Below are 24497 nucleotides of genomic sequence, written 5' to 3'. Positions count from 1 at the left end.
ATGCCACATTCTTCACATCATGATATGTGCAAGAGCAACTTGGCACGCAGTCATGTCACAAGCAGATGAAACATCCGTGAGGAACATGTGTGTGACACTGACCCAAAGTACATCTCTATGATCACAGACACCCACTGAGGCCCAGGCCAGCCTCGCATGTGTCTGGTGAAGGGTAATCCTAACCCCTGCAGCCCTGCCTGGAATGTCTTCGGCTGAAGGAGAGGTCATACCACCTGTCCAGGATGAGGTTACAGACGAGGGAATGCCTGGGACCGCTAATCACTGCCAACACGGAGAAAACTTAACCGGCTCCTGCTTTTAAAGCACCACTTTGTCAAGAAACTATTTACAGGGAGCCCTTTCTTGCACATTACTATAATATTAAAGGTTACAATTAACAAGAGCCCAAACTATTCAATTCAGTTGCTATTTTTTTTTTTAGATATAATAATCAACACTCAAAAAAAAATAAAAAACAAAAACAATTTGCACATAAGAAAGGTTTTGCGATATGTAAAAAAAAGTGTGTTAATTTACACAGTTACTGTCATAACTTGTTTTCATGACAAATTTATTTAAACATTAAATAATTAAGACATTACTAACTGATAAAGTAAACAATGAATATATAAGCTAATATAGTGCATATATTTAGTGAAATCCCCTCTAGAGTTCATTTCTCTAGTGAACTAACAAGCTGTGGACACTGAATGACTTGCCTGAGGTAAATGTAACGCTACATGAGATCTTATTCTCAAGCAGTTTTATTGTCTTTCTGCGGTTGAAACACTGGTTGAGAGATTATATGTAAACAAATCTATGCATAGATCATCTGTTCTTCTTCTGCGCTTTTTACTGGTAGCAAACAGCATTGCATTACCACACGCGCCCCCTTCTGGATTGGAGTGTGGATCGCCTGTGACTGACTGTATTTGTCGTCTGACTGTATGCATCGAACTATGACGTCCGTACCGTGATGGTTTGGGATGAATACATGTACCGTTATCGTTATAGTGTAAAGTTTTAGGTGAACTACTAACTCAGCCTTATGTTGTACACTATTTACTCACCCATGACTGACCTTCCTCTGTGAAACAAAGGTGAATTTCTGAAGAACTAATGCCATAAAAATGAAAGTAAATGGTAATGTGTGCTTTGCTATCAAACTCTAAAATGGCAAAAAGCACAATAAAACTGGCCCATCTGACTTATCTTATATATTCCTTATCTTATATATTCCTTATCTTCCTATATTAATCTATGGCGTAGACATCATAGACATTGTGACTAATAGACCAAACTTTGTCAATGAAAATCTATGATATATTATGGTTTTAATATCTTTGAAGATTGTCTAATAAGGCGGTTCATGGATTATTGCCCATAGAATGTGCCACTTGTGCCATATTTTGCCGGTTAATCGACACGGGCAAAGTGCAATTGAAGATTTTTTAAAAGAGAGTACTCGAATTTAATGTAGGAATCGTGACAGCCCTATTTGACATCACTTATACAATTCTTTAAATACTGCTGTTCATGTTTTTAAATGTAGGTCTATGATTTATAAGAGATGTTTATTCAAGACTAGATATCAATTAATCTAAATAAGTAGTGCCAGATGTTATGTTATACACGTCAACCATTGGTTTTTTTGTTGCAAACATGGTTCATACATTTGAGCGATTCACAAACACTTTACGAGCCAATTTGATTGTTTGAGCACAAATGGGAAAACATTGCTTCTCTTGTGTTTTCTCATGACAAACAACTCTGTAAAAGTGGTTTTTAGCATATTGTGGAAATATGAGGAAAGCAGAAGTGCAATGAAGTGAGGCAACAGAAGCATTAGCTGTTACAGAACTAAAATACGGATGTTGATGGTGTGGCGTCTTTTTACAATTACTAAGGACAAGAAATCTGTGTTGCACTGTATTCTAGTCCTTACTACAATGTTAGACATTAAATGTAATTTGTACAGTTATTTACTATATATATCGCCTAGTATAACAATGGAAATTACAGTAAATAACCCATTCCCTTTTCAACATGGGAATTTTCTGTGACGTCAAAACACCACATACAGAGGTTTACCCTATTTTTTTTTTTTACATTGCTGTATATGTGTCATTGACGAATGACCCACATACAGCAATGTGGTTTTTATAATCAATTAACACTGCTTTAGTAAAAAATTTTTTTACAAGATGGACAAAATTTGTCACCAAAAAAGTCTTGTTTTAACCAAAATTCTGGTTTTACCGAATTACACTTTTGGTTATACCGAATGACGATATTTTCAAACAATGCTCACAGGCTCATATCTACCTAGCAAGCTAAGAAAGAGACAATTAAACATATTTAGCGCAAGTTTTTAAAATATTACAACATTTTCCATGTTGTACCAAATGACCTGATGTTTCGGGACATGCGTACGAGCAAGTGAAAACATGAATTTTCCAAATAGTTAAGTGAGTTAGTAGCTTTGCTTCATGACCATGTGATCCTTTGCAGGTGTCTGAATGATGTCAATCCTATCACAAGACTGCATGACTTGAACCAAAATGGTCCCTTTATATTGGTTACTCCAAATGAAAACGCTGAAATTCATTTTTCCGGACATCCTTTCTCATAACAAATCAACAACTTCTACACATAATTTTAATACTATTTTGCACTATGTTGATATATGATGATATAAAAATCATGCCAGAATAAAAAATATATTATATTAATTACATTACAAGATATTTGTAGTATTGGCCTTTGGACGTTAAACCAAATAACATTGTGACACTTCAAAACCTTTAAAATACCTTTATATGTAGCATGCATATATAATTAAAACCGTTTGGATTCAGTAAAAGAGTTTGAGTTGTACTACCTTACATACTTTGGATGTCACATCTTTGTTTTTTATTATTATTAAGGCCTTTGGACAAAAAAACAAAAAAAACAAAAAAAGGATCCGTCACGTCGTTGGCCCATATATTATGCTGTATTTGCTGTAACGGTCTCTTATGGTGCCATTCAATCATGATTTTATTATTTGGATTGACAGGATTTGCCTTACATCGTGCCTACAATGCCACAACAGCTTGAGGCTGTCTACATTGGACACGTTAAAGTGACCCTTGCAAAACGCAAATGCATTTCCACGCCGAGACTGATAATTCTTGGTACTGAAATACGATTCTGTGAGTGAATGAGATGTTAGGGCTGAAAATTCAAAAAGGTTGCGACTGATTCATAAGCCTTTTGGATAGATTCATTACAAAGAACCACTTATGAGAGTTATCTGTTCACAGATTGGACTATACTGGTCCCACAATAGAAAGATTCGACCGTGTCTATTTACTGCCATTGTTGTACTCTACAGCATTCATTCCCTTTCATCAAATTCAAGACATATTGTAATCTCAAAGCAATTGCAAGCTCTTACTAATGTCACGCAATAGAAAACCATTCATCCCGTTTTTTTTCTAATGAAACTGGTTCTGTATAATAGTGCACTTGATCCCCAACCCTACATTCAATATACATTAAATAAATCAAAATACATCCCTATTAAGTAGCTACTCAAACATCCAGTCTATAGCACAGATTAGAAACATGAATTGGCTGATTATAAAGAGATCTTTCACCCAAATGAGTCTTTTCAGTACGTTGGACTTTCATTAGTTTCATATACGTCCTAATGCCAAATTCCCACAGTGCTTGCCAGGTGTGCGCACACCCTGACACACAAACACACAAACAGACCGCGAAGGAGAACAGAAGATGCTTTGTGTCGCTCAGTCGCGGAGGCAGAGGAGCGTCACCCTCCTGCCCTCTCATGAGCCAACACAGTGCCCAACCACCTGGTCTCCACAACAACCCTTAAACACAAACAGCCTGTCCAATAACAATGCTTCAGCACAGAGGGAGGGGCGTGGCCACAGCAGGTTGACAATACAAGTGGAAGAACATTACAGTCAGCACAGGGAAATTGTGCATGATGTAGTGTGTATATAACAGAGGGAGAGAGAGAAAAGAGCGAAAAGGTGTGGTACAGAAACGGCTGTATACCCCTGAATGTCTGCTCTCGTGTTATATAAATAGCCTATATGAAACCGCGAGAGTACCACAGACTAACGGCACTGAAAAGAAAAAAGTACCATGTTTCTGTCAAGCACATCCGCTCATCATATTCATACAGCAATCACACCGGTACTTTAACATATACAAGGAGTGAGTGGAAAAATCTTACATCAATATGAAATGTAATAATGTAATATATTTATATAGTACCTCTCTAAAGTTTGGAAACAATGTTTTGGAAAGAAGTCTCTTACGCTCATTAAGGCTGCATTTATTTAATCAATAACACAGTAAAAACTGCAATATTGTGAAACGATTTAAAACAATTGTTTTCTATTTTAATACACTTTAAAATGTAACTTATTCAGCATCATTACTCCAGTCTTCAGTATCACATGATCCTTCAGAAATCATTCTAATATGCTGATTTGATACTCAAATATTTCTTATTATTATTATCAATGTTGAAAGCATTGATAACATCAAACACTGAAAACATCAGTATTTGCTGCTTAATATTTTTGTGGAAATTAAACCATTCAAATAGCCTATTTGTGGTAAGAAATTAATACTTTTATTTATCAAGGATGCATAAAATTGATCAAGTGACAGTGAAGACATTAATAATGTTACAAATGATTTATATTTAATAAATGCTTTAATACATTTAATTAAAAAAATAATAGATGCTGTTTAAAAGAAATCCTGAAAAAGTATCACCTTTCAACAAAAATATTAAGCAGCACATCTGTTTCCAACATTGATAATAATAATAATAATAATAATAATAATAATGATAAATGTTTCTTGAGCACCAAATCAGCATATTAGAATGATCATGTGACACTGAACACTGGATTAATGATGCTGAAAATTCAGATTTTCATCACAGAAATAAATTACATTTTAAAATATATTCAAACAGTAAATAGTTCTTTTAATTTGTAATAATATTTTTCAATATTACATGTTTACTGTATTACTGATTAAATAAATTCAGCTTTGGTGACCATAAGAGAATTCTTTTAAAACATAAAAATTAACAAGTGAATTATTCAATTATTTAGCTTAATAAACATAATAGACTTAAATAGACTTGTACAAATAAAGATTCAAAACCTATAAAACATCATTCAAAACAGCAATACCATGGCACATTTTTTGTACATGAAAAGTACGGAAAAGTGAAGGAATCGAATAATGCAGCAATAAATTCAGCGTAAGCCCACTACAGATGCATCACATCCATAGCCATCTCACTCTGGGATGGCAATTCATAAGCCCTTCAAATTAGCAGCTTTAATTGGTGTCTGGGGAGATGGGGGAGTTGGGTCTACAGAGAGAGGAAATGACTGCAATTAACAGATTGGGCTATGATTGCAGCTCTGTGAGGATGCGTTTGTGGAGCTTCCAGCTGGAGGAACAAAGTGGGGATGCTTAGGGGAAGTTGCAACTTTGTTTTGACACAGTTGGTTTAGCAGGATGTAATGTGCTGGGACGGGTTAATCAGTAATCTAACAGGGACTTGTCTGGCCTGGGAGGAACAGCTGTTGACTGTGGGGCGAGGCGGGGCAGTGCTCTCCTCTTACCCATGATGACCTCAGGACATATGAGGGTAGACACGCAACCGTAGAGAAATATAAACACTTTGGGATTTAGACACCACTCCGCCACACTAAAACCCCAAAAGCGATTCTTTACAAGTAGGGATGCATGATTTATCGGTAGCATAATGGTTGCCAATCAATTTGGGATTTTTTTGTTATATTTGAACAAATATATAAATATTCCTCATCTTTACATTTAGATTTCCTTTGCCATCATTTAGCACTCAGTTAAAGTCAATATTTAGACCTGTTAAATGTGATATTTAGAAATTCTTAAACTGTACATTATAATAAAATAGTTACAAAATTCACTTGCAGCATTTAAAACTACTGATTTTATTTTTGTTGTAATTTTAATAGAAATTTAATATTGGCCATTACAGTATTAGCCAGAATTTTGTGTTTATGTTTAAAACAGAATTTAAAATTAAAATAACCATTGGTGCATCCCATATAATATAATATAATATAATATAATATAATATAATATAATATAATATAATATAAATTTAGAGCTGTCAAACGATTAATTGTGATTAATCGCATCCAAAATAAATGTTTGTTTACATAATGTGTGTGTGTACTGTGCATATTTACTATGTATTTATTTAAGAAATATTTACATGTATATTTATATATTTATATTTAAATATAATTTATATATAATATAATATAATATAATGTCAAACGATTAATCATGATTAATCACAGCCAAATAAAAGTTTGTTTACATAATATATGTGTGTGTACTGTTTATTTGTTATGTATACATAAACACACACATGTATATATTTAACAAAAATATATTATATTTATATATAAATATAAATTATATTTATATATATAATTATACATGTAAATATTTCTTAAATACACACGCATACATGTATTTATTTATGTATACATGCATGCGTGTGTATTTATGTATACATAGTAAATATACACAGTACACACATACATTATGTAAACAAACATTTATTTTGGATGCGATTAATCACAATTAATCGTTTGACAGCTCTAAATTTATATTATATTATATTATATTATATTATATTAACAAAAATATGCTATATTTATATATAATATAAATTATATTTAAATATAAATATACATGTAAATATTTCTTAAATACATGTGTATTTATGTATACATAGTAAATATGCACAGTACACACACACACATTATGTTATATATATATATATATATATATATATATATATATATATATATATATATATATATATATATATATATATATATATATATATATATATATATATATATATATATATATATATATATATATATATATATATATATATATATATATATATATATATATATTTTATTTCTGGGCCATGCTAGAGTCAAACTTACCCAAAGAACTCCTGCTGTTAAATGGATTCACTTTATCATTAAATGAATCTTAACTTTGTTTAGAAATATAAAAGGTGCCCTTTCGGGTCACTTCCCTAAAGCAAAATTGCACAAAATGCTTCCGAATAACAGAATGGAGCTTGTGGGTTTGTGCCATCACAGTGACAGGAGAGTGCTTCGTGTCATTCATAATTCACATCATCAGCGTCACAAGCCTTTTACCATCGTGCCACTCTAGTGAAGCAACTCTGAGACAACACGCCATCGTCCCTTTGCCCTTTAATCTGCATGCTCAAACATCTTCCTTCTTAAATCTGAAAGGCTGGATTTGTTCAGTCAGTTGTGACTCCCTGAAGAAGCTTAGAAAAGACGGCTACAAAACATTCGCTCCGCCCAGCTGAGCCCCTCTAAATATGTGCATACTGTTGAGGGATGAGTTATAGTCACTGTTAGGACACTAGACCCCATGAATTGAATCTAATTATTAATAACATTTTGACTTCATTTGAATTGGAATCACTTGCGCTATTGTGCAATTCAGCCCGTTTAATTTGACATTTGTCAAACTTGACTCTGCAAGCACTGGAATGTCTTTTAAAAAAAAAAAAAAAAAAAAAAAAAAAAAAGTGGAGAAGAAAATCAATTTCACTTCTTTAAATTTGTGTGAAGTTAGCACATTTGTCACGGCTACGTGTTGTTTTACAGTCTTCCAACGTTAATGTCGCACAAGGAGGTCAAGCATTTCTCACAGTGCGACATCTGTCATGTTAAATAATTAGCAGTGCTGGTATTCCTCTCCTCCATTGTTACAGAGAGGCAGTGCTCGAGACAGGGCACTGAGCGCACACGCTTTTGTTCACCTCACGAGTGCGACACTCTGCCACGGAGAGACATTGTTACATATTTAAATAGGTTGCAGTCAGCATGCCTGGAACATTTGCATCTCTCTCCTTATACCCCCCACTCCTACATAAACTCACCGCCTGTGTATGTGCTTCAAGCCTAGACACTGACCACTATTGTTTTATGGTACGGTGATATTTTTTTTTAACAAAATTCTTTTACAACAATAAATAAGATAATACATATGCATTATAAATGACAACCTCAACAATCATAATCATCATCTAGACCATTATTATAATTATTATTATTAGTGCTATAACATAATAATAATAATAATAAAACTAATAATAATAAAAGTCTGTTTTGCAATCTAAATAGTCTTTTTTTATCCTGTCTTTTCTCACTTAAGGAATGCATATGTTAAAAATGAAATAAATGCCTAGTTCTGGCTTGAAATGCAATTGCATCGTCCTCTACATAGCGCATCTGATTGGATTCTGATGCATCAGCAGCCAACGAGCTGTGGCTCAACATTCAAATACCGGTAGTGTTGCTGTCTGCAGTGCGCTTTCAGAAACCCTCCACCTTCCCCAGCTCCACCGGCACAGATCTGCTACGGGTATTATTTTATGTATTTTGCATGTGCAGCAGTGAATGTATTGACAGTAGAGTCTGTTTTGCAGTCTAAATAGCCAAATTCTTCTATCGTTTAAGGAATATGTTAAGAAAATTATACGTTAAAGGTAGGGTAGGCAATTTTTTTTTATATATAAACACTTTGTTATAGTGGTTAAAACTCTCTTCACATCCTGACAGCAATCAATATTAGAAGTGGTAAATATAAAAAAAATGTATATTTATCTTCTGTGGAAGTCTCAGGACCAAAAAATGTTGAGCGAATTGCAATTGCATGTTGATCATGCAATGATTGGGCGAACATTTTTGCTATTGCTAGCCTCTCCGTAATTGCCTACCCTACCTTTAAGTAAAGCTACTTCTCCTGTGAACTATTTTGTTTCCTGGCATTGTCGGAGAGATCCAGCAAAAGTAAAAATGTGTAAAAAAATTTTTCAATAAAAAAAAAAATATTACCAGTCCCTCTCTATATTTAAGCCAGTTTATTCTTCATCGGCAGCATTTTGCACCCTAAAGGATTAAATGTCTTTACTGTTCCTGCTCCTTTACCGTTCCTTGCTCTCATTCTTAAGACACAGAATGACATAGGTTTGAGTGCCAACTCTTAGGGGAATATCTACACGGCAGAACAAAGTTATCTCAAGCACGACATTGGGATTGCAAATTCAGCAGTGCCCCATTTTCAGCTGCAGGTCTAAGACTATCTTCTCTCACCGCCTACTGTGTTTCTGTCAGGCTGGGGCATTCCTGGAGATACCAGCCCATGACGAGAAGACCTAAATGAGGAAACTGTGTTTACTAATGTGTCAGAAAGCACTTTCTACATTCCACTTTGGCTTTATTGAAGGTAGAGTTCTTTCTCTTTCACTCTTAAAAAAAAAAAAAAAAAAAAAACCATTCCACAGGGTCCTTTCTCATGATTTCTGTGGACCACCTCTGCCCCAGCCTTTCAAAGGGTAATAAGGCTAAAAGGTGGCGAACCCACGGTCTTTGTATCTTTGCAGGAACATGTATTAGCATACAAAAGGAGGTGAGTGAGCTGCTTCCTACATTTCTAAGGGAATGGAGGAAAAAGTTGGAAAGGCTGGACTTAGGAGGGGGTCAAACTCCTGCTGACACCCTGCGGTTTGTTGACACAAACTCCATGCAAACCCAGGGATCTTAATCACAGGAGCCGAAAGCAATAATTACTTTATCAGAGCCAGTGTGGAGCTATGAGCTCAAAGCGAACATTTTCGCTCGGTTTAGCGCTGTATCAAATTTATGCATTTGCATTTCGTTGCTAGCTAATTAGCATTTATGTTAATGGTGATGGGAAGTTTTGAGCGATAAGTTGGAAATCGAGAAGGGGGAAGCGAATGTAAAAGAGGAAAAGGTGTTTACTCAGATAGTGAGAAGCATGGATAAAAGCTTTCATTTCACCTGCAAATGCTAATGGAGTTAATGGAGAGGTTGGCAATAATAACGCTTGAAATTTGATCATTTTCAAGGTGCTCTCACAAATTTCTCCCAATTAATAAAAAACCAAAAAAAAAACCCCAAACAAACAAACAAAAAAAATTCATTCATTTAGCAGGTCATTATCCATGGGGGCCATAATTGTTGGCCATATAAGCCAAAATGTTGGTATAAAGCAGCAAGAAATGGATAGTTCACCCAAAAATTAAAATGTTATCATTTATTCATTCTTTTGTCATTTGAAACCCATAAGAATTTTGTTAATCTTCAAAATACAAATGAAAATATTTTTAATGAAACCAGAGCGATTTCATATAAAGCGACCATGTCTCTTCCGAAGATTAAATAACTAAATTCTTAACCTTTTGAATAATCAAAGCTTTGATTGAGGGACAAAAATTTATCAGGTTTTTATTAAAAAAGACCTTCATTTGCATTTCAAAGGTGAATAAAAGTCTCAAGGGAGTGTGTAAATGATGACAGTTTTCATTTTTGGCTGAACTATCCCTTTAAATCTCACTGAATTCATGAATTCTGTGGGTTTGATATTTTATGGTCCATTTTATGGTCACAAACAAAAACTAATATGTCTTAAATAATCTTTAATGAATTAAAGAAAGAATGAATCTACTGTAGATATGGAAAACTTAAAGATGTTTCTAAAGGTCTAAATATACTGCCACCATATTCACAGCTTGAGCTTCAATTTTGTGTTTTCTGGAACACAATCAGATTAGACTCAAACACCACATGCTTATATTTAAGCAACATCTACACTGGGAAAATACAAGAAAGCTCAATACATGACATCTCTACAGTATATTTAAAGATGAAACATCATGTTACTCAAAAAGTAAGTGTAATTCACCTTCACTGAAGCATGAGGTGACTCAATTTGACTGTCTTTAAACCCTGATTGTCTCATTGTGCTTTATCATTCTGAAGTTAGTCAAAACAACACTCACAGTACATGCTACATATCCGACAAAAATCAGTGCTAAACCAGTCCAATGACCGAACCAAATTTTAAACAAATCAATGCGGATCGGTATCGGCCGATAGGTCATTCCAAACTTGCATGACTTACTTTCTTCTGTGGAACATGAAAGCAGCAGCTGACAAACGTCTTGGTGTTTTTATTGTTAAAAGGCAATGGTAACCAAAACTGTTGCCAAAAGTCTTCAAAAATAGCATCTTCTGTGTTCCGCAGGACAAAGAAATCATAGTTTGGAAAGAATAAATAGTGACAATTGAAATATTTCGGTGAACCATCCCTTTAAGACGGTAGTCCTTCAGTCAAACCATCAAGTGAGAACATTTATGTTGCTTGTAATATCAAAACTACTACGTAAAAAGAAATACTCTAGTTTTCAAACATAATCTAGTGTAAATGGTAGAGTGGTTGCCTCGCTGATGTGCCTTAATCAAACATTAATCAAACTTCCTACCGTCTTCTGAAAGTTGTCCAACACCCGGCTCAGGGGAGGTATTTAAAATTCGACTAATTCGTCTTGACATGGACATCAGAATCCCTGAAAACGCATGAGAGCTTGGCACCCGTCTGAGCGGTGGAGTCTCAGTACGAATTTCATTCCCCGGTTCAGATGTAGATCTTAAATACGGGGCTGAGCTGCGAGATAACCAGTCCCTCTGAAGATTAGCATGCTCCAGAAGGACACCGCGGCTGGTGACCCTCTGAGGATTCGGGAGACTGTGGACCCTGGAGATGGGGGGATTTGACGGAGCCATGCTGCTGCTGCTGCTTTTGGACCATGTCAAGCTCTGTGTGCGCATGTCCCGTCCGGCCAGGATCCTTCTGTTATGTATGTCCAAGGGCTCCTCAGGGGCTGAATGTGAACGGTGTTTTAGCCAAGGCCTGCTGAGGAGACGCCAGCGACGAGTGCTCTCCCTGCCAGACGAACAGTGTGATGGGTTCCTGTTTGACCCGGTCTGTTCCTCCAGTTTGGCCTTCCGTGATAAACTCATGATTGTTGAAGAGAGAAAAGCTAAAAAAGCTTAACAATAACAAGAAGCAGGAAGCCAAAAATCAATTTCAGTCCGTTTCAAACACTACCAATTGCATCATAGTCTCATCTCGATGAGCTATGCTGAGTCTAATCAAGTTATCCGAACATAACACTCTAAATTTGATGCCTGACATAGCGGATAACAACGTCCATGAGATCGCCTTAAAGAAACATGCTGAGCAAATGTCTCTCGTCTTTCTCAGCGAGAAGCATGACGTCCACTAGTAAGCCACCACTTCCTGGATTCTGGGCTGCTGCTAGGCTTTCTGGGAGGAAATAGGTGTCAGATATATGTGTGCGTAGAAACACTTCGCCTCACTGTCCAATCAGCGCATGTGATACTCATCCAAGGGCCTCAATCTGTGGTTGGCCTCAACGCCAACTGTTTCATGAAAGTAAATTCGGAAGAACACACAAAAAAAAATACCCCAACTTCAGAGAATATGGTTCGCCAGTGTAAGGTTGAGAAAATGTATGTCGTACGCATTTGTAAAGACAACAAGAACACATTCAAGATCGTGATGAAAAATATCTGTTTTAAAAATAACAGCAAAGTGAAACTGGCAAAGAATAGAAATGTTGTCACTGAATAAAACAGAAATTTCAAGGTACTTTCCTGCAAAAAAAAAAAAAAAAAAAAATCTCAGATAAATGAACAAATATGGAAGTTTGATATTTCTGACACCACAATACAGGGCTTTAGACTGTGACCAAATTGTTGCATTATGCAACCTTTTTTTCCTGCCGATGCGACTAAATTTTGTTAGAGGTCAAACTGGTGCGATCACCACATTGCCCAACTGACAAGAGCTGCCATTTCTGTTGCATATGAAAAACAGCAAACGAAACAAAAGCGAAACGAAACTGTGCTGTTAGTTTGAGCTGCACTGCATGGACTGTTTATCAGCTCGGAGCAATAATGGACAGCGCCGCGCAAGCTCAAAACGGGTTTATTCGTGGGCTGATATCGATCAGGCGACACTGTTACTAGCAAACAAACACTTTTATAAAAAAAAAAAAAAAAAAAGACATGAAATTACCACTATAACCAGTAGATGGCGGCAGAGGAGCTCATTAGCCATTTCCACTCCCTAGAAGAACGATGGTACATTTTATAAGAGTAGAATATTTACATTTTCCCCATAAATTTCCCATAAGGTTTTTGCACGTTAATGTTGTAGTGTAGAAAGTTGGTACTGAAATTTTAAAAATGTGATGCTTTGAGTGCTGTTGAGCGGATTCGTAAACACCTCTGATTGGCCTTTGTGTTCACACGCTCATCAGATATGCGTGTTTGGCTTCAATGATCAACGCTTCAAAAACAGGTTGTAAATAGACATCAATGACGCTCTTCACTCAGCGCTTACACAGATACACACCGGTCCGCTGAACTTCGTACGGATCAACAACGATCCGTTTAACCACTACCGCTGATAGACGCCTGCTTTCAAACAATCCCACAACAGCAATTTGAAGATGAAAAGTATCGTACAAAAGGAGACATGATTACAATGAATGTCATTTTGATCTTGATTACATGAAAGGGTTGATCCTTTTTTAACATATTGCCGGTCAACAGCATGTCGGCGCCACTTCAGCGCACCCACATCTGTACAAAAGCCCAATGAACTCAAGAGCAACCAATGAACCAAGGATAAATTTAAGAGAAAAAATTCCTTCCAAGTCTGATCCTTTCAATGCTGATAACTAGGGTTTTCAGTGCAACAATTTCAAGTAGTCAATGGTAAATGAAGTTATTTGGTTGCTAACATTCTTCAAAATATCATCTTTTGTGTTCTGCAGAACTAAGAACGTCTAAATATGGTTGTCAGTATATTTTTTTTAAATATTTAATCAGGAACATTACAAACAGGTTTTTTAAATAACCAAGCCACTGTAAAAATTATCTTATGATGTAGAAATGTCCTTGTGTGACTTTAAGAAGAAACATACAGTTTGCCAGCAGGACTCCCTGTCATATGCCAGATTTTGGGATTGGTCAGTACATTTCCAGAGCAACGGATTTAGTACAAAAGGTCAAAGCTGTGAATGTTAAAGTCCACGATCTCTGCTTAGATTAAAACCCAGTGGATTATTGACACTTCTGTGGATTATGATGACAATTTCAATTTGAGACCTGGATATACAACATTTAATAATATTAAAGCCATCAAAAATATCAAATGACGTAGGAAATACATAAAAAAAAAATTAAAGAATTAAATGTGCAAGCACAGATATACAAAATAAATTATTCCAAGCATTGTAGCCTAAGACTTTGAATAAGCAAACAAACCAAATTTTAAACTTTTGACTGGTTGTGCATATCATTATGATGATTTTACTTGCCACACTAAAATCAGTATCAGCCATTTAAAAAAAACAAAAACAAAAAACAATCGGTCAACCTAAATCCACTGTAATCTGTACCACACATAAAAAGAAACTCAAGTGTGGCCTCTTTGGTGCTCAGCGAGAATTCAAATATGGTAAATGAAGATTGAGTAAATGTCAAAGGTGCTTCACAACATCTGTGCTATTAAACTTCACATTATTTATGTGGGTGATGCAGGACATCCATAAATCCTTTTTGTCTATAATGCAGAGCATTAAACACAGGTGAGCGAAAGAGCAACATCCATGAGCTTCTATTATATTATACCATTTATGAAGAAATCGGTGAAGCCATTTCCTGCTTAGATGAGAATTCAGACTCCCTGTTATAGTCCAGTCTGGACAGTAGCAATTAGCACCCTGTTACAGCCATCAAACAAGCTCTGTGCCTGGAGGCAGTGCATGAAAGCAATCATTAAACACCAGTATCCCTCTCCACCGCTGTGAGTGTGAGATTCAGATAAACGCCATTATCTATCTCCACAATCTTATCTGAAAAAGTGCAAAGGTCACATTTCCTTTCAGTGTTTCAGTAATTATTCCACAAAGCAATAAGGTTCAGGACATAAGGCAATGACTGCTTAAAAGAAGTGCTAATGCAGGACTGATAACATTTGTTGCTTTGACATTGCTCAAAGCTTGTCGTCCCTTCCTCCCTCTCTCAAAAAACCCACCAACCTCTGCAGCAAAGGACACATTGTCTACACATCTGACCACAGGAAGTAATGACACAAGGCCTCCGGCTACACCTACCGCCACTTTGTCGGAGTGATTTTTTTTAGCTTCATACTATTTAGTGCAGGAGGAAACCAGGAGGGACGGGGCATGCACGCACACCCCTATCCTAATAATAGCACCTCTCAAGAATTAGGTCCTACAAATCTGGGGGCAGAGGGGACGCAAGGCCACATAAAAAAAAACACACACCCCCACAACGCATGAAAGTTATACCAGTGGTTAGAATGCACTGTAACCTTTGAAGGTCACTGATGATAAAGATAACAAAAGATCATGAAGGCCTGAAGCATGGTTATCATCTTCACCTAAAACTATTCTAATGAACAGAAATGTTTTAATAGTTTTAAAGCTGAAATATTTTTATTTTTACTAGTGGGTGCAGGACACCAAATATAGTGAGGGTTTATTCTAGCTTTAAAACTGTACAGATTTTATTTATACTCTAACAACAACATTACACACTAACTAAAGTTTGAAACATGGGATCACGAAGAACGGGACCTTTAATAAACAGCAATATTAACTTGCATGTATTTTAATAAAAAAAGTTCTAATGCATAATGCATGAGACTGACGTAAACATAATTGAATCAGAATTTTGAATTGATTCACTGAAATGGACAGTGTGACCTGATTCACAAAAAACAAACTGTTCTGAAGTATAAAAAAAATTAGAGGCGCTATTAAAACTTGCGAGTTAAGAATAAAACAATTATATAAAAAGTAATTAAAAATGCATTAACAAATGCATTTAAATAATCATGATATTCATGATGTTGCTAAGTGTTATATAAGCATCAAAACACTGCAGTAAATATATTGACAATATCTGATGTGACGCCCAGCACAAGTTCCTAGCAACATCCCATTAGTGCAGTAAACACAGACTTGGACAAATTCTTCCATTAATTTTTTTTTTTTTTTTTACTCAGCAAGGACAGACCCCCCAGAAACAGAGGAGTGTGTATTTTTAGCCCACACATAGGTTAGCGCTCTTGCTTTGGCTCTTAAGGAGGGGAAATCCTGCCACCCCCAGACATCACCCCCGTTCAGAGGCTGAAAAAAGAAAAAAGAAAAAGTTCCATCTTGTTCTCTGTACAGCAGGCCCACACAGGCATCGACAACAGCCTGTATGCAATATTACGTCTGAAAGAAGTTACAAATGGGAAATGTAAGAAATTGCTACTCAGATTTTGAAGCACAAACACTAAAAGTGAACATCATCTGATTATAGAGGAGAGGACATGTTAAAAATGAAACTTGGGTCTGTCATAATTTCCTCACCCTCATGTCGTTCAAAACCCGTTTGTCTTTCTTTCTTCTATGGAACAAAATTGAGATGTTTTAATACAAGTCTTAGTGTTTCTGTCCATACAATGAAAGTAAATGGGCTCCAATGTTGTTTGGACCCCAACATTCTTCAAAATATCTTGTGTGTGCGTCCATAAACGCTTGGAACAACATGACGTTGAGTAAATAGAGTGCTGAAGGCATGAAAAAAAGAAAAAGAAAAAGAAAAAACCTTCTGGCTCCATCATCCTAAAGTCAATGGGTTTTTTGAATGAGTTTTTGGTTAAATGCCTGAAATGAGGTCTGTGGTTAACATAAGTTCAGGATAATTTCATGTTTTATTCTACAACATAAAATACATCAGTAATACCCCTTTGTGATTTTTTTTAAAGCTTTTACTTGAAAAAGGATGTTGCTAACAAGTGGCTAAATGGGACTAGCAAGCGAAAATTCATTTACTCACTAGTGCGCTTTTACAGCCTCATTGTTAATAATAGCACTCTTGCAAACTATTCTAACTCAAAGGGAAAATGTTTTTTAAATAAAGACTGTTGGAAGCTTAATAGAGGTGGACGCTGAAGTCATGCAATCATGGTTTAGTTCATTTATAGCCTACTTTTAGCTTTTTACTTCAGGCGAATGTAATTAGGCTTAAATTAATATAAAGTTCATTTGTGAAGATTTTCATGAGGAACACAACATGTAAAAATCAAACCTTTGTTGGTCACAGAGCTCATATTTTGCAATAGTAATCCAAAAGTCAACTGAAAAATCTAGGGATTCTCTGATCGATCGGGAATCACATTCTATTACTCAATCAGCAGTCACTAAATTTGGCCGATCTCACAAACTGATTGCAATTATTGATGTAAAACCGTAAAATGTTGCATCTGTATACAGATGAGATACTTTTGCTCCACATTCTGCTTTGTACCTATAGTGAAACATTAGTAAAACATCATTATATAGAGCAGGTTGTCTTGATTCAAAAGAGCCCACTCACAACATAACATGATGAGCTGATCTTGAGAAAATCCTCACGGAGTGACATGACATGCTGCTTGGCTAAAGCTATAGGACAGGGGTGTCCAAACTCAGTCCTGGAGGGCCACTGTCCTGCAGAGTTTAGCTCCAACCCTAATTAAACACACCTGAACCAGCTATTCAAGGTCTAACTAGGCAGAACAGTAACTTACAGGCAGGTGTTTTGGTGCTGGTTGGAGCAAAACTCTGCAGGACAGTGGCCCTCCAGGGCTGGACACCCCTGCTATAGGACATCCAGGATCCGATCATCCGTGTTTTCCAACATCATTTGAAAGTTTTATTAATGGAAACTGTATCTCTGGTATGGTGGGTAGGGTCGATGTGCAGAGTCCAATAGGACACTGTTTTACAGCTAGAGTGCACTTGGATTGGTTTGATCGCTATGATTGACAGGTCTTGATTTACCGTGCGCCATAGAATAGGAGTGCACAGCTGAAACTGCGCTGGAAGATCATCACTAATCAACCAGGATCTTATTACTTGTTACTATTCTATGCAAGTATAAATATTTTTATGCTTTATTGTGGCGTTTACACATGTAAGTAGTTCTAATGTTCAGTAAAACACTCAGATCACTTGTTTGGAGAGGTTTGTGGGCTTTTGATAAAAAGGCTTTCATGGTTCCAAATGCCATAACTTTTGATCGCTTTGAGATATCAGCACGAAATTTAGCCCAGGTGCAGATGATATGATTGTGAACAAGCCCAAACTTGAGTTTAAGATCAAGTCATATATACTTTCTAATAGTCATCATGTCAAGCATGAATAATAACAAAAATCAATGAATTGCATCAGTTTTTCTGGGGTTTTCTCAGCAGTGTTGTAACAACAACAAAAAAATAATCTCCAAACATGATCAAAATGTATTTTCTTCAAAGTCCTAGTCCACACGTACACAGGTGAGCCTGCATCTCAATGTGCATTCTATCCATCCTAAATAGTATGTGACATTAGTAATATTCAATACTATTTAGGGTGGATAGGGTGGATAGTATGCACATTGGGATGCAGGGAGAGTTTTTCCTCCTCTGTTTAAAAAAAAGAAAAAGAAAAAGAAAATGGCATCCACATGAAAACGCAAAAACACGCTATGAAGCTGTCAAGAGCATGCCAAACCAACAGGTGGTGATATAACCCTAACTGTAAAGCCATGTCGGCCAATCAGAAGCCTGGAAAAAAGGTCCTTATCGGTTACGACGTTACAAGTCAAAATCCCCGGTTTCACCGTCTACACAACACTGACCAGAGTTTCTAAAAATCTTCACCTTGGCAGGAGTTTTTGGTTAAATGCCTGAAATGAGGTCTGTGGTTAACACAAGTTCAGGACATTTTCATGTTTTATTCTACAACAAAAAATACATCAGTAATACCCCTTTGTGATTTCTGAAGCTTTTACTTGTCTTGAAAAAGGATGTTGCTAACAAGTGGCTAAATGGGACTACAGAGGTTGCCAAACAGGAAAATTCATTTACTCACTAGTGCGCTTTTACAGCCTCATTGTTAATAATAGCACTCTTGCAAACTATTCTAACTCAAAGGGAAAATGTTTTTTAAATAAAGACTGTTGGAAGCTTAATAGAGGTGGACGCTGAAGTCATGCAATCATGGTTTAGTTCATTTATAGCCTACTTTTAGCTTTTTACTTCAGGCGAATGTAATTAGGCTTAAATTAATATAAAGTTGTGTTCATTTGTGAATAGAAAAAGCTGCAGTTTTGAAAAATGTGGACAGGGCAAAAATTTGAAAGGTTCTCTATCAAATGAGACATGTACTTGGTGATACCTTGTTTTGTTTTAAGTAAGGGGTTAACAGTGACAGTCAACACTGAGCTTACATATTACTTAGCTATATAAAGCTTGAATGATCGGGAATGGGATCGGTATTGGCTGATCATGATGACAAAAATTCGGTAGTGGCTGCAAAAGTCCTGATCTCTAGAAAAATCCTACTTGTTTTTTGTTGAGGGAACCAGAGTGATGCCATCTTCTGGGTTGGCCAACAAAAATACGTCATCACTGCAGCACACTATGATGACGGAATGTTCATTTCTCTTACAAAATTTTTTTATTTTGGTCTTTGTGTGGATGGTCTTTTACAATTGAGAACTAAGAGGACAAATGAGGACTCTCTTTTGGAGTAGAACTGATGACCTATTGTTTGTGGCTCATCTCCGGTGGGCTCTTTAGGGTTGCATGGGAAAAGGATGTCAAAAACAAGAGCTCCGATTCACCTGCCTCACTGTACGTGTCCAGTCCAGCTGAGCTGTTTTCAAAAGCCGCTTGCTGCAGAGCCCTGATAAGATAGTAACAGACTGAGTGGAAACACAAGACTAAAGGTCTTGTGCAAAATAGATGAGATGGCCCTCGCAAAATCTGGAAAGACATTTCACGGAGATGCACACACACAAAACAAGACTCACAATGCATTGATGTACACAAATAGATATCTCTCGTTGAAAGCAAATTGAACTACAAATATGCACACCATATGCACATACCTTCAACGTCTTAATGATGCAGACATCTATTTATGCAAGGGCGCCACACATCAATGGGTCTTATCTCAGACTAAGTGATAGGCATCTGAAATCTTTTATGCAGTAACCGTAGAGCTTTTTCAGTTGCGGTACTGTAGCTGTGCATTAGCATGGTAAAAATCAGAATGCTTCCCACAGACGACTTCGGTCAGTCAGACTCTGAGGAGCCCGCACCGGCTGACCCCATTTAGCCGCCCTCGATCAACGAATCAAATGAGGCTTTCAGAGTTGCCTAATATCCTTAGGGTCTGAAAAGCTGTAAAGTGCATGACTAAGGGAAGTCTGATTTTCTTCAACCTTTCATTCGTGCTCTGCTCTCTTTTGGCAGTCTGCACAGCATTGCTAAGCAGTGAAGTGTGATCTGTGACTGGTATCAGTCATTCGCAGAGCAATCAGCGCACAGCATGAACGACTATCAGGCTGAAACATGTCATTCTGCATCAAAGAGTAAGAACTGACCATCATTTCTGACAGGATTGGCTGGTATCCACACTGGGGATAATAGTTCACCATTAAAATGAAGGAACATAAGTTAGTCTTTGTTTCACAACTGGTTTTGCATCTATATTTGCATGATTGTATAATAAACTTGGCGACTCCACCCCCCAAATAAACAGTTTTATTCAGCAAGGATGTCTTCAATTAACCAAAAATGAATTATATAATGTATAAAATTTCTATTTCATATCAGTTTGCACTAACTATTCTATTCAAAGAATCCAGAAAAAAAACGTGCGTCTCGGTTTCCACAAAAATATTAAGCAGCATAACCGTTTTCAACATTGATAAGGCTATGTTCACACTGTCATTTTTTGGGATTGACAGACAACCACATTTATTTACAGGGTGTGAGTCTTAAAATGTTCTGTTCACACAGAAACTTACAGTAGCGTCTCAAAAACTGTCTGTATGAACATGCAACAGGACAGGAGTCAAGCCTGTATTCTCTTACCAGTGACCAAAGTAATTTCAAAGACAGTGATGTCCATAAAACTAAAAAGTCTTATCACTTTTGATAGGACAAGAGTCCAATCGGGCCGCAAGTTCATCCTTCAAATCTCCATTAACCGACAGCAGCATTTATATCTGGGTCAAGAGCGGGGCATTTGAGTCGCACATAAAACTGTTGGAAGCAGCTCCGGTGGAGAACAGTGATTGAATCTAAACCCTTCAGATGACACACAGCTTATTTCTCTGTCACTATAAGTTACCAAAACCACACATGAAAACCCACAACACACAGTACAGACACACATTTGTGCAACACAGAGCGTCTCTCTCGCATTGTATTGCATGGCAGACAACTAGTTGTCCAGTCCAGTTCTGTTCACACAGCGCGGGTTTTCCGAGAATGCGCTTGTGAGTCCTGAAAATTCACAGGTGCGAGTTTGGTTACAGAATGCGGTTGTCACTCCTGTAAATAACTGAACTGTGTGTGAACGTAACCGTATTAAGGACTCAAATACAGAACTGAAAACCAAATTCTGTTTCTGTGTGAACTAGTGTTGTCAAAAGTACCGACTTCGGTACCAAGTCGGTACTGAAATGTGAGCTCTGTTGAGCGGATTCATAAACACCTCTGATTGGCCATTGTGTTCACACACTCATCAGATATGTCTGTGATTGGCTACAATTAGGGCTGGGCGATATATCACATGCGATTTTCATGTGCATTTCGTCAGTAAAGCCGGTTCCCTGATTACCGCTAAATCGCCATCACCTGCTTTCAAATGGAGCGGCATTTCATAGACAGAACCGTAGATCACTGACAAGCTACGCAATATCACGTTCATTATCGCAGATGAATCGTCTTCGATAATGAACGCGATATTGCGTATATTGTCAGTGAACTACTGCTCTGTCTATGAAATGCCGCTCCATTTGAAAGCAGGTGATGTCGATTTTGCGGTAATCAGGGAACCAGCTTTACTGACGAAATGCGCGTGACAATCTCATGCGATATCTCGCCCAGCCCTAATTGTAGCCAATCACAGACATATCTGATGAGTGTGTGAACACAATGGCCAATCAGAGGTGTTCACGAATCCGCTCAACAGCACTCAAGCGTCACATTTTTAAAATATCACTTGGTATCGAAGTCGGTACGTTTGACAAAACTAGTGTGAATGTGGCCTAAGAAATGGTCCTTGAGCAGCAAATCAGCATATTTGAATGATTTCTGAAGGATCATGTAACATTGAAGACAGGAGTAATGGCTTCTAAAAATTAAGCTGCGCCATCACAGAAATAAATTACAGTTTAAAACAGAAAACAGTAACTTTGAATTTTAATAATATTTCACAGTATTACTGTTTTAAATGTATTTTTTGATTAAATGCAGCCTTGGTGAGAATAAAGACTTGTTTCTAAAACATGTTTTTTTTTTTTTTTTTTTTTTTTTAAATCTTACCGAGCCTAAACATTTGAATGGTAGTATATGAAATGCAGAAAATTAAGCCTGTTTTTAAAAACATTTTTTTCCCCATAAGCACCCTTCCCAATTATAGGTAGCCTAATATGATATGATAAAAAAAAAATCTTTAATATTTACAGTAATGTGATTGTGAAAAAAAATAATGCTTGGTTTGATGTAACCATTGCCATCAAGCCCTCTACAAAACAGCAGCTACACCTACCAACCAAATCTCCCAGAGAAAAAGACATGCCACAGAGCACACACATGGACACACACAGCTGGTGTCGCCCAATCAAATGCAAGCTCTTCTAATGGGAGGGGTCTATTTATGCATCATGATGTCATTCAGTCCCTTATGCTTTCCTCAAACAAGCCATCTGAAGTGAAGCATTGTGTATGACAGACATTGCATTATATGTGCTTAGTGGACTGAGCAAACCATTCGCTAAACTCTGGGTACAGACCGAAGCTCGACAATACATGCTTCAAATTTTTTGCAATGCAAGATGACAAAATCCCTTCTGGCTCTATGTTTACATATGACAAGCCTTCCAAAATAAATACGGTTGCCTTAAGTGCACCTACAAAGCCAAACATTAAAAGCTTCAGAACAGGCTGTTGTGAAGGTGCTGCTGATGGCGAAAACGAAACACTAAGGGCTCTGGTTCCTATGAGGGCATATCAAATAACCTTCGGCTTGGCGTCACATGAGTCTCTGCCAGTAACACGAGATTGTGGAAGTCCGTGTGCAACGTTGCTTTTATTCTCAGTTTATTTCAGGCATTTTTTCCCCTCAGACTGGTCAGGGTGAATCAGAGCAGACAGGTGGAAAATTACCATCTAGATTTTTACGATGAGGAAGTGGCTCCCAAATGAGCCGTCATGAATTATAGCAGTGCTGAATATTAAACAAAAGAACCTGAAGGTTTATCTTCAATCAGTCAGCCTTGTCTCTCATGTTCCTTCATCCCTCATCTTTTCCTTTGCTCTCGCTCATTTTCTTCCTCGTATCTGCCAACCATGTGTATCTTTATCAATGGCAGGTGTACTATGCAGGCCAGAGGAGATATATTTCCCTCTTGACAGCTTGGCTCAGATGATCCCAGATGAGCGGAAGCTTTATTGATGCATTTTTGCATTCGACCTGCTCACCCGTAATGAATCACATCCATCAAAGGGCCGTGATAAAACACATGAGTTACATTAACCCGGGGCAAGAGAGCATTTAATTAAAAGAATACGCTGCTTGGAGGATACAGTCCGACCTTGAGCAACTTCTAATGAATTATCTCTGAATGCACACAGCTACACTGGATAAATACAAATTGAGGAGCACAATAATTGGATTGGCCTACTTACAGGCTCAGACGAGTCTCATTCCAACCACAGAAATTCAAAGGCACCAAATCCTCAGTGCATTTCTAATGCGGAGACATGAGCTGGTTAACAAGAGGATGTTGTTCAACTTTAGGGGTGTTATCACAATCAAACCAATTAAGCCAATCAATCCTGACAATCCACACGAGTCCATAGGAGGTAAGCAGGCAACACTCCTGTATCAATCTTTAGAAGAGCAGGAAGGAAGCACATGCCACCGGTCTGCTGACACGCTGTAATCGATAGACCAGAGTACCAGGAATTAATGTTCAGATGGGAGAACACAAGCTGCAGAGGTTATAAGAGTGTCATTTACAAAGAAAAAAAAGTTATAACGAAGTTAATTTGTATGCATTATTATTAGCTAATGACAAAATCATTAAATCACTAGAAAGAAGCCAAATTTCACACTAAATTCAGGAAGCAAAACAAGCCTAACTGACTGTTCGCAAAGACAGGCCCCCTTTAGTTACTGTTGCTACGTCCGACAAGCCTCACACCACACATCATGTTCTCAGGTAGTGAAAAATACACCGCGGAGCAAAGAGGACACTGACAACGTGTTGGCAGACAAGACAGAGCAGGTTACTTTTGATATGTAGCAAAGTCTCAAATTTTGTAATTTTTAAAGAAATTTAAACAATAAAGTGTTATGTGGCTCTTTAATGTGTCGT

At 37.0% G+C, this 24497-nt stretch overlaps 1 protein-coding gene across 3 annotated transcripts in view; it reads right to left on the bottom strand.

Moving 5' to 3' along the window:
- rasal2 (RAS protein activator like 2) overlaps positions 1-24497 on the bottom strand; it is a 96458-nt gene that overhangs the window by 61877 nt on the left and 10084 nt on the right. The window contains exon 1 of one of the 3 annotated variants that reach the window (XM_048163854.1): positions 11450-12611. The exons of 1 other annotated variant lie outside the window; for it this stretch is intronic. In XM_048163854.1, the coding sequence (XP_048019811.1) occupies positions 11450-11987 (538 nt within the window). In that variant the 5' untranslated portion in view covers positions 11988-12611. Of the gene's footprint in view, positions 1-11449; positions 12612-24497 lie in introns of those variants that run through there. One more of the 3 variants, XM_048163853.1, reaches the window with a different exon arrangement.

Source organism: Megalobrama amblycephala, linkage group LG17 (assembly GCF_018812025.1).
Source record: "Megalobrama amblycephala isolate DHTTF-2021 linkage group LG17, ASM1881202v1, whole genome shotgun sequence".
Taxonomy (NCBI): Eukaryota; Metazoa; Chordata; class Actinopteri; order Cypriniformes; family Xenocyprididae; genus Megalobrama; species Megalobrama amblycephala.
This window is presented reverse-complemented; position numbering and strand designations above follow the sequence as displayed.